At 40.3% G+C, this 15,890-nt stretch overlaps 2 protein-coding genes and 1 non-coding gene across 4 annotated transcripts; 2 read left to right on the top strand and 1 right to left on the bottom strand.

Moving 5' to 3' along the window:
- Nucleotides 1-597: 597 nt before the first annotated feature.
- Nucleotides 598-670, top strand: trnar-acg. Its single transcript has one exon. It is a non-coding gene; the product is annotated as a tRNA-Arg (tRNA).
- Nucleotides 671-1,133: 463 nt separating this feature from the next.
- On the top strand, nt 1,134-8,774 carry fbxo31 (F-box protein 31). Of its 2 annotated transcripts, XM_026365140.1 has the most exons (10): nt 1,134-1,781; nt 3,133-3,204; nt 3,576-3,662; nt 4,037-4,113; nt 4,288-4,455; nt 4,599-4,673; nt 4,785-4,894; nt 4,991-5,144; nt 5,288-5,643; nt 6,952-8,774. In XM_026365140.1, the coding sequence occupies exons 1-10, from the start codon at nt 1,358-1,360 to the stop codon at nt 7,172-7,174; spliced, it is 1,746 nt and encodes a 581-aa protein (XP_026220925.1). In that variant the 5' UTR covers nt 1,134-1,357; the 3' UTR covers nt 7,175-8,774. The 2 variants fall into 2 exon arrangements, with proteins under 2 accessions (XP_026220925.1, XP_026220926.1); XM_026365141.1 differs by lacking the exon at nt 3,576-3,662 and having other exon boundaries at nt 1,147-1,781.
- Nucleotides 8,775-9,173: 399 nt separating this feature from the next.
- Nucleotides 9,174-15,820, bottom strand: LOC113165536 (fatty acyl-CoA hydrolase precursor, medium chain-like). The gene is made up of 13 exons (XM_026365142.1): nt 15,127-15,820; nt 13,145-13,337; nt 12,922-13,060; nt 12,561-12,694; nt 12,259-12,412; nt 12,056-12,160; nt 11,112-11,210; nt 10,887-11,030; nt 10,699-10,776; nt 10,463-10,610; nt 10,232-10,381; nt 10,058-10,130; nt 9,174-9,524 (listed from the first exon to the last, which is right to left on the bottom strand). Exons 1-13 carry the CDS (start codon nt 15,200-15,202, stop codon nt 9,338-9,340), a joined length of 1,680 nt encoding a protein of 559 aa, XP_026220927.1. The 5' UTR covers nt 15,203-15,820; the 3' UTR covers nt 9,174-9,337.
- Between the last annotated feature and the right edge of the window lie 70 nt (nt 15,821-15,890).

A 15,890-nucleotide genomic window follows, 5' to 3' on the forward strand; every position in this document is an offset into this window, starting at 1 on the left:
CGCCAGTAGACACTTCCTGTTTTGCTTTGTTGTTGCCACGTTCGACTGAAGTGTCCCACAGTCACAGTAGTTTATCACATATACGACTTATCAAAATAGTACACAGTCAAGTGTTTGAATACGGATGATAACATGATATATGTATTCATCGTATGTGAACTAATTTACCAACATAATGTTATATACGTACAACTGACAAAATATAATATTTGAAGAACTGACCCTGTTGAAGGGTTGCCAGGTCGCCAATTATACACTACTTTTTTTTTATATCCTCAAAAAGAAAACACTTGTATGGGGTTATTAACTTTATTTTTGGGAGGCATGGCTGTGTTTTTGTTTTACAGACTGATCAAATATAATCAGCGCTTAGGAAATTCTTCCACAATAAACTTATTAAAATTTGGGTTATATACGGTTAAAGCGGTCAGCTTTCTTTAAATCACAGTCTAGGTATCAGCTGTCTGACGTTTAATTATTAACGAAAGTTAGTAAGCATTATTTAGTATAACAGTTTTCTAATACATCGAACAATAACATACACAACACATCGAAATGTTCCTTTAAGTACTGTGCAGCCCCCTCTGTTCACCGCTCGGGCCAGTGGCGCAATGGATAACGCGTCTGACTACGGATCAGAAGATTCTAGGTTCGACTCCTGGCTGGCTCGGATATTTTTTTCCCTCTCTAAACAAGAATCTAATGCTACATTTGTCGATTTATTTCTATCTATATTTAACCTAACCTCTAAGTTGAGGTTATTCATTTAATAAGCTGCAGTGCCACATGTGATTGTTGGTTAACCAAATCTGCGATCTGAGCATCAACATGAGGTTACTGGACTAGTCTGACCAGATGAGGCGCTGACAGCTCTGCAGACGTAGTATGATCTCCACCGTAGACGCACTGCTGGCATTGGACCTAGTGGGAACTTTGGACCTTTGCCGCAGAGAGGGAGCCCTTAAATTAACATTTGAATCCAGAGATGTAAAATAAAAAAAAATAAAATAATTTATTCTGATGTGTATTGAGTATATGAGTAGTTCAAGAACAAAACAACAACAACAACAACAAAAAACATCCGCAAACCACTTGCTGGACTTTTGATTCCGACAGTAGGTTCATTGTCAACATGTGCATACCACTATCCGTGCATGTTGTAATAACATAGTGAAAGGGAAACACTAACATGACCACTAATAATGGATAGAAGAAATCATTTACTACGCTCCGTGCGTGCGCCGACGTGACGTCGGAAGAAATGTTTCTGCCCATGCTCGACAGGACAGGTGATCCGACAGACTGCAGCTGATCGATGTGTAGTAGTGATGTAATGTTGCCTGCTCGGTGATCACGGATGGCTGTTTGTGCCAGGCTCTGCGGAGTAGGTCAGTCTCGGAGGTGCCGGAGGCGACAGCCGCACAACCAGCAGGATCAGGGCAGCGACTCCGAGATGGACGAGGAAGAAGAGGAGCGGATCGTGGCCCAGAGGCAGGTCGACGTCGACGGGGGCTCCAAAAGCAGCGTCGCCGCCGCCGCCATTGCAGGGCCGAGTGACGCTTGTGAATATGGCAGCGGACGTGTCAACAGAGGAGGCTTCCCGGATCGCGCAGGCACTGCACCGGTGCAGCCGCAGACATTGTCGGATCTACCGCCGGAGCTTTTAGTGGAGATCTTCTCTCTGCTGCCCGGACCCGCACTAGCAGATGTCGCCCTCGTCTGCAAGAAATTCAGGCGCATTCTCAACACCGAGACCATCTGGAGGAGGCGATGTGTGGAAGGTAAATACTGAATTAATCACTGAATTGAAGGTCGATTGAACGCTGTCTAATATCAGCTGTGCTGTGGTGCTTCCTTCTTGTTATTTGTGTCAGGGCCGGTGACCTCCAGCTGCAGCCCTGGTCCCCCGGAAATGTGGTCATCTAAAAGCATTTCTATTGATCTGTACCGTCAAAGAAATCAACCCAGCGCTGTGTCCTTACTCAGTCACTGCTGTAACAAAATCAATAAAGTAAAATATAAAAACACAGAAATGCCTCCCTCCTACTGCTGTTAGGCCCCTGTCAGCCATTCTGTGGAGCTGGTGAAGCTGTTGTTGTTGTAGGGCCGGACCCAGCCCTTCAGGGGGCTTCAGTGTTATTCTGATCACTGCCACCCCATCACCTCATGCTGGTCGTCCAGGTGGAACAAACATGTCTCATCACTTGTACACAAAGAGACACATGTAAAAATAGAAAGATGCACATACTGAGTTCCCGCTGAAACATAAAGACATGTAATGTATGTCATTATTATTAATATTTAAAATGACTCAATGCAGTCATAGGTAGCTTGTTATTCTTGATATAGCTCTTGTCTTTGAACGCAGACTCTGATTCTCAGTGGTGTCAAGACACAAGAAAATGTTTACAGTAAAGACAGAAAAAGCAGTTTACTGTATATCGTTTAAGCACTTGAATTAAGAAAGGAATAATTAATGGTAGTAAATAGATGATACTACTACTACTACTACTGTTGCTGCTGCTGATCAGGTCACAGTGGTGTCTCCTGACTGTGTTTTAGTCTCGTCAGACCTATTTTTTGTTCAGCTGATATTAGTTTAGAGTCACAATGTCAGAGTGTGTCTTTATTTTGTCACAGTCTTAAGTTCACTATACATGTATATCAGTAGGGGTGGGCAATATAGACCTAACATTAAATCAAAATATTTCAAAATGACTTTAAAAAAATTAATATTTACGAAAAACAAACAAGCACAATAATCCTGGATCATCAAACAGAAATTAAACCTATTAAGTAACTAAAATACAAAATATGAATGCACGGTCCACATTTTATCATTTGTCTGAATCCTCTTTGTCAGCTGTTTTCACCATGCTTGTTCTCTTCTGTAGGCTCATGTGAGGTGGTTGCATTACTGCACATGTGCAAACAATATCATAAGCCTATATTGTCAATATTTTGATATTGACTAATCATGGAGAGGGGCGATACAGTACAGCAGATGACTGATCTGATTGTTTAAAAACCTGAGTGACTGGATTTCCAATACCACTGTCACAATGCAGTTTAATGTTAATTCTTCTCCTGTTTCCCCTCATGTCTTAATTTCACTCTGTTTTCTCTCTGCAGAGTTTGGCATGAAGGAGGATCTCCGGAAGATTGAAGCAGGAGGAATATCTAGCCGGGATCTCTATGTTAAACGTGAGTTTCAATTCCTGTTAACACCTCATGCCACCAATTAATCATCCTTTGATTATTTGGTTCATTTCTACTCCGTCAAGCATTTCTGTGGGTTAGGATTCAATACGAAGATATTTGTTTACATGTAAATATGGTTTCTCTTTTCCACAAACTCTGTTCTGTTACCTACAGTATTTGTTTATCAGCAGAGATCTAGAGATTATTTTGAAATACGAGTTGCCTCAAAACACAAATGGCAAAGTGGTGGCACTTGTTGCTTCATTGAATAGATAATTTCTTGGCATGTTGCCGTAGTCATTAGAGGGTGGAGTTGCACTGAGCACACTTTACCTTGTGGGTGCTCTACACATGCCTGTGTTGTGCCCGTCCAGGTGTGAACCCACGGGTGAAGTCTGGACGCTTTATGAAGCTCCTCCCGGACTACGAGCATATGGACTATAAAGACGTGTACACACACTGTATGTACGTGGGCCTCAACATGGATGGGTGCAGCATGACGGCTTGTGTGTGCGGGAATTATTGGTTTAATATAACCCACTGGAAAAATAGAGTTGGAGCAGTGTGATGCATCCTGTGTGAACATTAAATGTGCAAATAATTCCCCTCTGCAGTGTTTGATTTCATAATAACTGTGAAATGGGAGGCTGGATAACGCAGCATGCTTTGTGTGCAGTTTACAAATTTGGCCGACAGTGAACTCTTCGCTCTTTTGCAGTTTAAAATCATCTCTTCACAACATCTCCTCTCCTCTTATCTACTCTGTAGCTCATAGTAAAGCATGGGTATACAAAAACGGATTCCTATGGTGTGATATTGTGCTTTTGTGTTGCAGTGCTTCACCCGTACAGACATATCCTGGGCTTATGGCAGCCTGACATAGGCCCTTATGGCGGCTTGCTCAATGTCGTGGTAAGTAGTATTTTTAACATTTGACATTTTCATTAAGATGAAGAATACTGGCGACAACTCACAACTTGCTTAGAAAAAATAATCAATGCTGATTATATACACTATGATTCAGAGATATGGACATAATTTGGGTTTAATCTCAGTGCAGGTAAATTAAAAGTATTTTCCATTCAGGTTGACGGGCTGTTCATCATCGGCTGGATGTATTTGCCACCTCATGACCCCCGAGTGGAGGATCCGATGAGGAGACGGCCACTGTTCCGTATTCACTTGTGGGAGAGCAAAAAAGCCACTGTGGAGTGTATGTATGGACACAAAGGTCCCCACAAAGGAGACATACAGGTGAGGGCTCACTCACCACAAAAGCTATAAAAAATATTAGCTCAAAACAATTTGGAGGATCAAATGAATTCCTCGACCTAAATTTGGTATTTTTTATAAAAGTTTATCAACCTTTAATATGTGTCATATTCTGCTGTTGACAGACTGTTAAAAAGGATGAATTTTCAACTAAATGTAACCAGACTGATCATCACCGCATGCCAGGAGGGAGACAGGAGGTGGGTGAAGCCAGATCTTGACGTTCTACCTAAAACCTCTTGAAGACCTGTTTGTGCTTTGAGAATGTTGAAAATCCAGTGAGTTGTTAACTTGTGCATTTATGTCTGTAGGAGTTCAGGACATGGTTGGATGAAGAGTGGGGGCGGACGCTCGAAGAAATCTTTCATGAGCACATGCAGGAGCTCATCCTGATGAAGTTCATTTACACTAGTCAATATGAGTATGAGTCTCTTTTGTTACATCACACTATCTGTGTAGCTAAAGTCACATGTGACTGTCATGTTCATATGCATTATTTTGTCTTTTATTTTGACAGTAACTGTTTGACATACCGGAGGATCTACCTGCCCCCTGCAATGCCATCTGACCTGCTGCAGGCAGGCCTCTTCAAAGGCACCTATGGCAGTCATGGCTTGGAAATTGTTATGCTCAGTTTCCATGGTACCTTTGCGAAAGCCACTAAGCTCACTGTAAGTTCATGAACAATCATTATCAAAGGCTGTGCTGGTCTAAAAAAGAATCTTTGGAAATGACTCCTATGCATGTTGGCCCCCATTGTATAAAGCTATATGCATAGCCTGATACACAATTGTAATGTTACCCCTTCCTGCAGGGAGACCCCAATGTTCCTGCAGGTCAGCTCACTTTGGATGTTGACCTGAGCCGGCCAGTGGTCCTCCCGGATTTAGAGCAGCAGCGCAACATAGAGGAACTGTCCCGGCTGGTTATGGGGGTGCATGAGGAAGTACAGAGGGAAGCCGAACAAGGTGCTTCTGCCACAGGCAAAGGTGCAGCAGAGAGGGCCTGTGGTAGTGGAGAAGAAGGGATAGAGGCAGAACATGGTGCCTGTTCAGACAGCTGCCAGCCCAGCTCCAGCACCAGCACTAATCCTCCTGAAGGCCAGCCCTTTGTGCTACCTCTGGGAGTCATGGCTCGCAACGACGTGTACCCTCGCACCTGTAGAAAAAGGTAAAACCTCCACAAAAGGTCATGGAAGATAAATGCAGTAAAAGTTAAACTGCGTACAGCTGGATCGGTCATAGCTGCATTTACTCAAGTAAGAGTGGTGTTAGACTGAGTGTGCCTCTTTTTCATGACAAGTTGTTTCAAAAGTTTCATTTTTGACTTCTCATGGATGAAATTGTTGGTATTAAAGAAAGAAAAACCCATAAAGGTCACTGAAATAACTTACAGATCTTTTAAATCTACAAAAAATGTGCTAATAACAATCAGACAATGCTTTGTTCTTAACAATTCTTGGGTGTTTTTAGCTGTGTTTTGGGTTATTATCTTGTTGGAGGACCATGTACTTCAAATAAGATTAAGCTTTCTGACAATGGGCAGCATGTTTTGCTCTAGGATGCCTTGATAGTCTGGAGATTTTATTTTATGATTTGCTTTAAACAGAGGCGTTCTCCTCGGTTGTCTTTAAATTCAATCCACTTTGGCTCAAACAGTGACTGATGTTGTGATCTGGCACTGATGTAGCTTGTCCTTGAATTCCACCTCATCATCATTTTGGAAGTTATTTTGTGCTCTTTGGTTACTATTGGCATCATCTTTCTCTTCAATTTGTAATCAATTTTCCTCTTGTGGCCAGATCCAGCGAGGTTGGCTACAGTCCTGTGGACCATAAACCTGAATAATAACCGTATTAACTGTATATAGCAACTGTAGTTAGAGGAACATCAAGCGGCTTGGAGATGGTCTTATAGCTTTTACGTTTTAATATGTTTGTCTTTACCTTTTTTCTCCTGAGACAACTCTCTCCTTAGCTTTCCGTGGTCCATGTATAGTGTGGTCCATACTAAATAGGCAGATGGACTGATTACAGGACACACTTTGGTTTAACGTGTGCCTAAATTATTCTTAATCTTTTCTAGCAGTACCATCATTTTTGTCCAGGCTTTATTAGTTAGTTGTTTATAAAACCTCTTTTTAGTACATTTTTATTTATTATTAGTTATTTTGTCAGTTTCAAGTCATTTAAGTGACGATTGTAGGTAACAGCTAGCAGAAAAACAGTTTTATGGATTTATGGCTTTAAAGCCAAAAATATGTATTTTACCCTTACAAAAGTTTATAGTTTTGTTTATGGACCGTAGATTTTCATTTGTTTGTATGTGGCATGGTTATTATTATTACCCTAAACTTTTATTTAAAGACAATACAACAGTTATTACAGTAAAAACTGCAGTCAGACGATCGTCACCCTACTGAAATAAATAGTAATCAAAATACTGATCAATTGCTAAATCAATTGTTTCTCAATTTCAGCTTCTATGGGACAGGCTTAATTGCTGGTCACGGCTTTACAAGTCCAGAACGCACCCCGGGGCTCTTTGTGCTGTTTGACGAGGACCGTTTTGGTTTCATCTGGCTGGAGTTAAAGTCTTTTAGCCTGTACAGTCGTCTGATGGACCATCTGGAGCATGCTCATGCCCCAAACATGGAGCGATTTGAGGCTATGCTGCAGAACATGCAGTCCTGGACATCCTGATGCACCAAGCTTTAAGTCTCTCCCACAATACGATGCATAACAACAACTATTACACACAAATCACCTCTGTCCTCCACTGAAAATATTACTATCACATTAGCTCATGACCTAACTCTCCAGGTTGTATCTATATATGTTTCATTTTGGGTTTTAACCGTTTAACTAAGCTTGTTATGTCACCCTGACGCAGCAAATTAGTTCTCCTGTTCATATAAGCACTTCGAAAGCCCCGACCTGTGTTCCCATTTATCGGTTCGCCTCAGTATGACTTTAATCCTCCAATGCAGCATGATAACAAGTCACATAAAAGTTTTATTTATTTATTATTTATTTATTCCCTGCAGGAGAAAAGGAACGATATACGTGCCTCTGATACTAAACCATGTCTGTACTTGGTAGTGCTTGAAGAAGAAGTGTCCAATGTATTCTACTATATAGTATTTTACTGATTCCAGTGCCCAATATATTGACGTGCATGCTGCGTTTGATTTAGATCTAATCACATTACACTCATAACCATTACGTATACATGATGATTTTTTGTTTGGTTTCTTTTTGCTTTAGAGACATCGGATTTAAAAAAAAAAAAAAAAAAAAGACAGCATCTCAGGTGTTTTTCTCTTTGCCACAAGTCAGTGAAAAGTATTTGTGTGTATAGCAAAAATGTATTAGGGTTATGTTTATTTTATGAATTAGTCTAATAGAAATACTGTGTGAATTTTACAGCTGGGCAAATTTCTAACCACTGACCTGAAAGGACTTGCTGTCTTATCAAACACTGTAGGCAGAGTTGCCCTTTGAACTTCAGTGTTATTTTTTTCAATGATATACATTGGCTCATAGTACTACATCAAATGTACTTTTAATATTGCCACACCTGACATGTTATGTATGCTGGAAAGAGGTCTTTCAGTAAATTAACATAACCTAAAGAAAAGCTGGATTTAATCAAAGCGTCAAAATTATACAGCTCATGTGCTTATATAATTACAGTTTCAAGCTGAAACATGGCTTACCTTTTGAAATGCATTGCATTTGTTTATTGAAATGGCTGACACGACAGTTGCCTGGCTTCATACCTGCAGAGCACATTCCCTCCAGCTTTCCCATTTATTTTGAACTTGAAACCAGGCTAGTTGAACATTATACAAACTAACAGCTCAAAGTGCATCTCAAAGTACGTGTATGTCTCATAATGGCCTGATGGTGATGCCCAGTAGCTTTCTTACTCCAAGTGCACTTTTCTGGGCAGCATAGTGAATCATTGAAAACCACTGGCCAGCACTTTTATATCAGACTGCAGCTTTACTAACATTTAAAAAAAATGTCTGCTAAAGCAGCGTTTTGGTTCACTTTGTCCCATCATGCTAATTTTGTCACAACTCCAGTATTTTAGTTTTATTCTTTTATCTGTAAGCTCTCTGTACCCAGATATTTGAATGATTTGCCTTTGAAAATGTTGCTTTGTACTATTTTCAATGCCATATGCCTGATTTTGTGAAAAAATAAGATTGACCTTTTGAACCGCTTACATCAGACTTCAGGGAGCTTTTCAGCTTAAGCGCTCTTCTCAGTAATAAAAAATAAAAACTGAAAATAATATATATATTTTTTTTGCTACATTTGTTTACTTGTTTCTATGGTTTCTATATGTTCCATAATGCTGTAATGCAAGAAGACTGGTGTCCACTATTTCCTACTATGATTATTGTAGGTGATAGCTGTTTTGCTTTAGTGCCATATTTGCATTTAATTAAAATAATAAAAATTGTAATACTTCACACAACACTGCTTTTTTACAAGGCCTTGATGATTGAAACTCGTTAGAATATTAGATCAGTATGACCTATAATCTAAAGTAACCCTTGTTTCATACTTGTGGCTTGTATGTGTGTGTGAGTTGCTAATTTTGTCTTTTTTTATGTACAAGCGTCTGTGAATAAACAGTGAAATTGTTAATACTGAAACAGGGACAAAAACAAAACAAATTAATGTCTCTAATGTTTTTTTAATATTATATTAGTAAGTCTTGATCAATAATGGAGACTTAGTAGGGAAAGACAGCAGGACTTTCGTATGACTAGAGGCGCCCCACTGCTGACTGGTCAATAGTGAAACCATTAACTAAAATGTGATGGAACAGAGAAAGAAGCGTCGACTGTTCTACAGCTCGCTGCGCTCCATCTTCTCTAGATGTTCCTTGACCTTCTCTGGAAGTGTCTGAGTCAGGAAGACAAACCGGTCCTTCTTCAGATGGTGACCAGTTACCTGCTGCTTCAAATCAATTGCCAGATATTCTTCTCCTGCTCTGTACTTTGGCCAGTGGACAAGACCGTCCCCATTCGGAGACCTACACACACAAACAGACATACACACGAGTTATGAACTCTTCTTCTCTTTTCTGTAGTTGCACTTCCCCCTCTCTGTCTCCCTCTCTGTACTTTTCTGCAGGTATCCTCAGCCTGGTGCTGTTATCTCCAGAAACCAGATTCTTGATGCTTGTTGTTGTTTTTGTTGCCTGCTGTTCTTTTCTCTCTCCTCTTTCCACTCACCGCAACCGGTTGAGGCAGATGGCCGCCCACTTTGAGCCTGGTTCTGCTGGAGGTTTCTACCTCTAAAGGGAGCTTTTCCTCTCCACTGTTGCCTAAAGCTTGCTAATTTTTTTGTATAATTATACTCTGTAAGGTCTTAAACCTTGAACTGTAAAGTGCCTTGAGATAACTTCTCTTATGAATTGGCGTTATATAAATAAAACTGAATTCAATTAAATTGAACTTGTTATTAAGTGGATCCATGTCCACTAAACTTGAAAAGGTTGGAGTTACTTAGAAATGTCCTTGTTTTGATAAATGAAAAAAGTCTGAGGAGAAAGGTAGTTCTTACCCTGTGCGAGCAAAGTTTCCCCAGTAGCTCATCATGATTTTACTTAACTTTTCCTCCTCCTCAGGACATGAATCTGAAGTAAAGATAATATGTTGAAACATTTTATGTTCTGTGACTCTCAAAGACGACCCAGCTGTCTGGTCCTAAAACATGATTTTTATAAATTTCACTTACCAGAAAATTTAACATAAGTAGTAGTGAAACAGAATCCTAATACTGTAAAAAGTTCATCTCCATGGTCAGTCTTAACAAAGCTTGGCCTTTTTTCCTGCAGGAATTTGGGAGGGTGCTGGTACTCATACAGGTATACAGGAGCACCTGCATCTATAACAGACAAATGAAAGTTGTCTTATTAATGAGTGCAAGTTTGTCTAAATATATGTGAATTGTAATATATAAAAATACCTCTGTGGAAATTAGCAACTTTAATGGCTGGAATCACAAACATCAAGTCTCCAAGCATCTGTGTGAATCCGTCTCTGTTTTTCACACGATCTTCACCAGTTCCAATATATTCATCAATCATCAAATCTCTGATTATTGCATGTTTGGGCTTAAAAAAATGAGTAATACATCTGTCAGAGAAACTTGGGAATAATAAAGAACAGTAATACTGAAATGTCAGACAGTAAGTGTCTTACATCAGGGAAGAAAGCAGACAGCAGCTTTGTGATCTCTTCCCGATCGAGTCCCTCAGTCCAGTTTGGAGGAGCGAAGAGCTAATAGAAAAGACAATAACACCTGACCTTTTCAAATATGCACATGCGGTCTCAACCTATTTGAATTTCAGTTCAAAAAAATATTAGTAAAAGGATGCATCTATACTTACATGAGTAAGTGCCCAGCCCGTTTCATCATTATTCACACCAGTGATAAATGGCACAGTGTGAAGTTGATGTTGATTCAACAGCTCATTCACAGGTTTTGTCAGGAAGTGTCCATCAATATTTACAGAATATAGCAATTTTTGATCCTTGAAAAATGTAATTGTAATAATGTTAAAACAGAAACACATAAAACACAGAACACAGAAATTAAATACCGGCTGTCTCACCTTCACAATATTCACAATAGTATCAATATCGAGGTTCCTCAAGCAATCAGCAATCTTCTCTGTGCTTTCAAGGCTACAGCCAGATATATTTGCCACCATCTGAGAGCAGATATGAAAGATTCATCATAACAGTTTGGAAAAACAAATGTTGCTGTTGTGACTTTTTAATGTTCTGCATAAAGTAAGCAGTGATATCTCATGGACAGAGAACATCACAGCGGTCATCCAGAAGGCCCAGCAGAGACTCTACTTCCTGAGAGTCCTCAGGAAGCACAACCTGGCTCCCAGCCTAATGTTGACCTTCTACCGCGCTTCCATTGAGAGCCTGCTGACTTACTGCATCACAGTATGGTACGGGAGTTGCACTATGGCAGACAGAGGGAGGCTTCTGAGAGTAGTTAAATCAGCACAAAAGATCATAGGCTGCCCTCTTCCCTCCCTGTCGGACATTTACACCTCTGAGAGAACATCATCAAGGACAGCTCCCATCCTGCTCCTGGACTGTTTTACCTGTTACCCTCAGGAAGGCGCTACAGGTGCCACAGAACGAGGACAAACAGACTCAAGAACAGCTTTTTCCCAAAACTCATCACTGCCATAAATTCACATATGCACTGACTACCCACTGAATCATCCGAACTACTTAATGTTTGAAATCCACCTTGTATACACCACTGAATGTTATACTTACAATTGCTGTGCTATTTTTTTTTCCACCTTCATATTGATATATGTACATATGACTGCTACCTTTTTTGTGTACCCTACCTCATTTGACCTGCACCCCATGCTGCTACTGTTGAAACTGTTATTTATTTATGTTATATTTAAGCATGCTGCACCAACAGTGAGATGCTTTCAATCTCATTGTACATGTATATAATGCATATTGTATATGTGAACAGTGACAATAAAAGACATTCATTCATTCATTCATAATTAACCTGAGTCAATGGTAGAGGATTGTTTGACACCAGTATATCCATTGCAGCAGTACCACTCTCAGCAATAGCACGGTGGAACAGGCCTTCAGACAACGGTGAGAGAAGCTGTGGATTCAAACAACAGAAAAAGGTTTTTGTGGGTAATGTGATTTTAGTTGTGCAAGAAAGTAAATTTCTTTATTTATCTGCTAATTCACTCTTACCAGTAAGGACACGCTCACTCCACCAGCAGACTCCCCAAATATGGTAACTAAATCTGGATCTCCCCCAAAGTTGTGAATGTGCTGCTGGATCCACTTCAGAGCTTGGACCTGGTCCAACAATCCCAAATTTCCTGGCATGTGTTCATCTCCAGTGCTGGATCCAACATACAGTTACAGTGTACCAGGTTATTTTACACCAGCTGATCAGAAAGGGACACTGGTTGATTAGACAGATTAAAGGTAACTGGACATAATCATAGTATCTTTATTCTAACTGTGCTTAGTCAATTGAGCGATCTGACCTGAGGAAGCCCAGAAGTCCCAAGCGGTACTGGATCAAAACCACCACCACATCCTGATAAGCAGCCAGTGCAGATCCATCATACATTGATGCTGATCCCAAAGAAAATCCTCCACCATGGATCCAAACCATGACCTGGTAAGTTAATGATAAACCTTGATTTCATTCACCAAGCATAAAAAGCATTGTCAATGTATTCTCACCGGGATCACCTCATAACTTCAACCTGACTAATATCTGAAGCTGATTAATTTGTAATCTATTCTGGTTCTGAATATGTGCATAATTCTTCACGTTGTCATTACGTACTGTTTTAAGACAGTCAAATAATTTTTTTCAGGAACATGATTCAAGGTTCTTACTGGGAGTTTGGCATCATGAGCTCTGTTTGCAGGAGTGTAAATATTGAGGTAGAGACAGTCTTCTGAAATGTCTGGAGTTTCTGCTAATAAATGAAGTTTTTCAGCAATATCTAACATACGTTGTTTGTGTTGAACACACCTGAAAAAGAGAAAATGTGATGAATCAGTTGTGAACATGGCTGCTCTCTGTGCAACATTTGAACAATATGGATGGATGTCTTACATGGGAGGCTGCTGGGTTGCATCTTTCAATCCCTCCCATCCCTCTACAGGTTGAGGTGCAGCCAATCTCAGAGCAGGGCCCAGAGGGGGTTTGGCAAATGGGACACCCAGGTAGGCATAGACCCCAGTCTCCTTCCCCTTTACACTCACATACTGACCTCTCAGGCTCCCGAGCTTTGTGTGAACGTCAGGTGCTGTGGGGATATAAGAACTGAATCAGAATAACAACATAATACTGAACATATCAACATCAATTCAGTTTGTACTGGAGCTAAGTAACTCTTCCAAACATGCAGCATCCAGCTGAAGTGTGATTTATGATTACACAATTGTCTGCATGCTACTTTACAAGTTCCCTGGCTACCTGTGAAATCCTTCTTGGTGCGTTATCCCCACCCGGACTTTAGTCTCTGGAAGACAGAGACTAAAGTAATTGTAAGTTGGTAAGTTAATGATAAACTTACCAACTGTAAAACTGTGAAAGAACTGTTGGCTGTGGGACTTTGTCCATATTATTTGCCCAGAGTTTTCACAAACAATATTATTCGCTGTTTACTTTCCTCCATCCCCTAACGCCGCTGCTTCGTGTGACGTCATTCAGACAGTCACCTCCAACCCTCAGACCAGACACCCTGACGCCTTCTTTTTGATCTCTGGAGACTTTAATCACGCCACCCTCACCCAGATACTTCAACCTTTACCCAGTTTGTGAGCTGTCCGACCAGGGGGGAGAGGACACTGGACCTGTTGTATGCTAATGTTAAAGATGCCTACAGCTCCACTGCCCTCCCCCCTCTGGGAAAGTCGGATCACAACCTGGTACATCTCCTCCAACAATACACACCTTTGGTTCAGAGGCAGCCTGCCACCATTAAAACGGTAAAGAGGTGGACAGGGGGGGCACACTCTGCCCTGCAGGGTTGCTTTGAAGAAACAGACTGGAAGACTCTCTGTGAGCCTCACGGTGAGGACATTGATGGACTGACAGACTGCATCACTGACTACATCAATTTCTGGGTGGACACCCACGTACCCACAAAACCATTTGCTGCTCCCCAAACAATAAGCCCTGGGTCACTCAAGATATCAAAACACTATCATAATTGACAAAAAGAAAGCATTCAGATCAGGAGACAGGGATGCAGCAAAGAGGGTCCAGAGACTGCTGTCTGTTAGGATCAGGGAGGGGAATCTCGGCATGCACCTGGAGAGAGTTCCTCTTGGGGCGGCAACATGAAGGTGGCAGACACTAACAGACTGATCAGACTGATCAGGAGGGCTGTCTAAACTCCTCTCAATCCTGGACAATCCCTCCCATCTACTGCACAGTGTGTTGGCTGGACAGAGGAGCACGTTCAGCCAAAGATTTATTAACATTAAATGTTCCACAGAGCGCCACAGGAGGTCCTTTCTACCTGTGGCCATCAATCTGTACAATTCCTCCCCCCTCTATAAGGGGTGGGGTAAGTGATAGTTGTATCATATACTTGCTGTCATTCTACAACAGGCTATAAATATTGACCCATTTTCATTAATCATTTTTTTTTTTACATATTCTGTATATATACTGAGTTTTTCTATATTGATGTTATTGGTTATTTGTATATATGTTGGTTTGATTTTTCCTGGTTGTGGTTCCCTTTCTTTCTGTCTGTGTTGAGAACAACTGCAATGAGGCAAAAAAATTTCCCTCTAGGATTAATAAAGTTTTTTGAATCTTGAAACTTACATTACTGATATAAGTCTTTGATAAATTAGTTAAACTCTTACAGAAAACACACCCTGATTGAACTTTGACAAAGTGACTGAAGTGATGTAATATAACAGATGATTTTAACCAACAATTGAATGCAGTGATTCTTATTTTCTAGTTAGCTACCTGCATCAGCATGAACCTGAAAAATTCAATGCCACATTGAACTTGAAATACAGTCAGATTTTTCCTTTTGGACCCAAAGTATCACCGGCAGTTACAGAACTTACCATGTTTGTCTGCAGCAACACAGAAGAATAAAACAGACGTCAAGGTGAAAAACATTAGTTTTGCTCTGAACTTCATGGTGATCTCAGCGTAAAGTCTGCAAAGAAAATGTCGCTTCCTCTAAAGTTTTACTGTAACTTAAGTAATGCTGTGAATGACTCAGCACAGCAGAGCAACTGACAGAAAGTAAACACCCATTCACTCCCACCTGTTTTATTTGCCAACATAGTTTTTTTCTCTTGAAGGTTCAAAGTCATTTGTCTGTCTGATAGATGCATTTTCAACTCATCTGACCATTGTGAAAATACATAGATTACTGACTTGAAAAACTCTAATAGCATATTGTTATTTAACATAGTTAAAAGTGGGTTACAACTGATTTGTTTGCACTAAACACACACAGAAGCTCTGTCGCAGGCTGCAACCAAACATGATCATGACCACACTGAGCATAATAATGAGCATAGCTGTTATCACACATGGACAAAAGATCATTCTCCACAAAGTGAATTATGACTTTTTGCCTTTGCCAAAGGTTTGAGCAGAAAAACCAATGTGTTGCAATTTATTGCTATTTAATGGACTATGCGCACCAGAAATACCTCTGATCATAGTCTCCAGAAGCAAATTCTAAGATGTAAATGACACATAGTCAAATGTTAATGAAATGTATAATCAGTCATTAATGTGTTAGAAACAATTACAATTTTGCTGAAAATAGATTGCAAATGTTAATGTTATCAAATGTTAAACAGTTTTTAGGATC

The sequence above is a fragment of the Anabas testudineus genome, chromosome 6, assembly GCF_900324465.2.
Source record: "Anabas testudineus chromosome 6, fAnaTes1.2, whole genome shotgun sequence".
Lineage (NCBI taxonomy): Eukaryota > Metazoa > Chordata > Actinopteri > Anabantiformes > Anabantidae > Anabas > Anabas testudineus.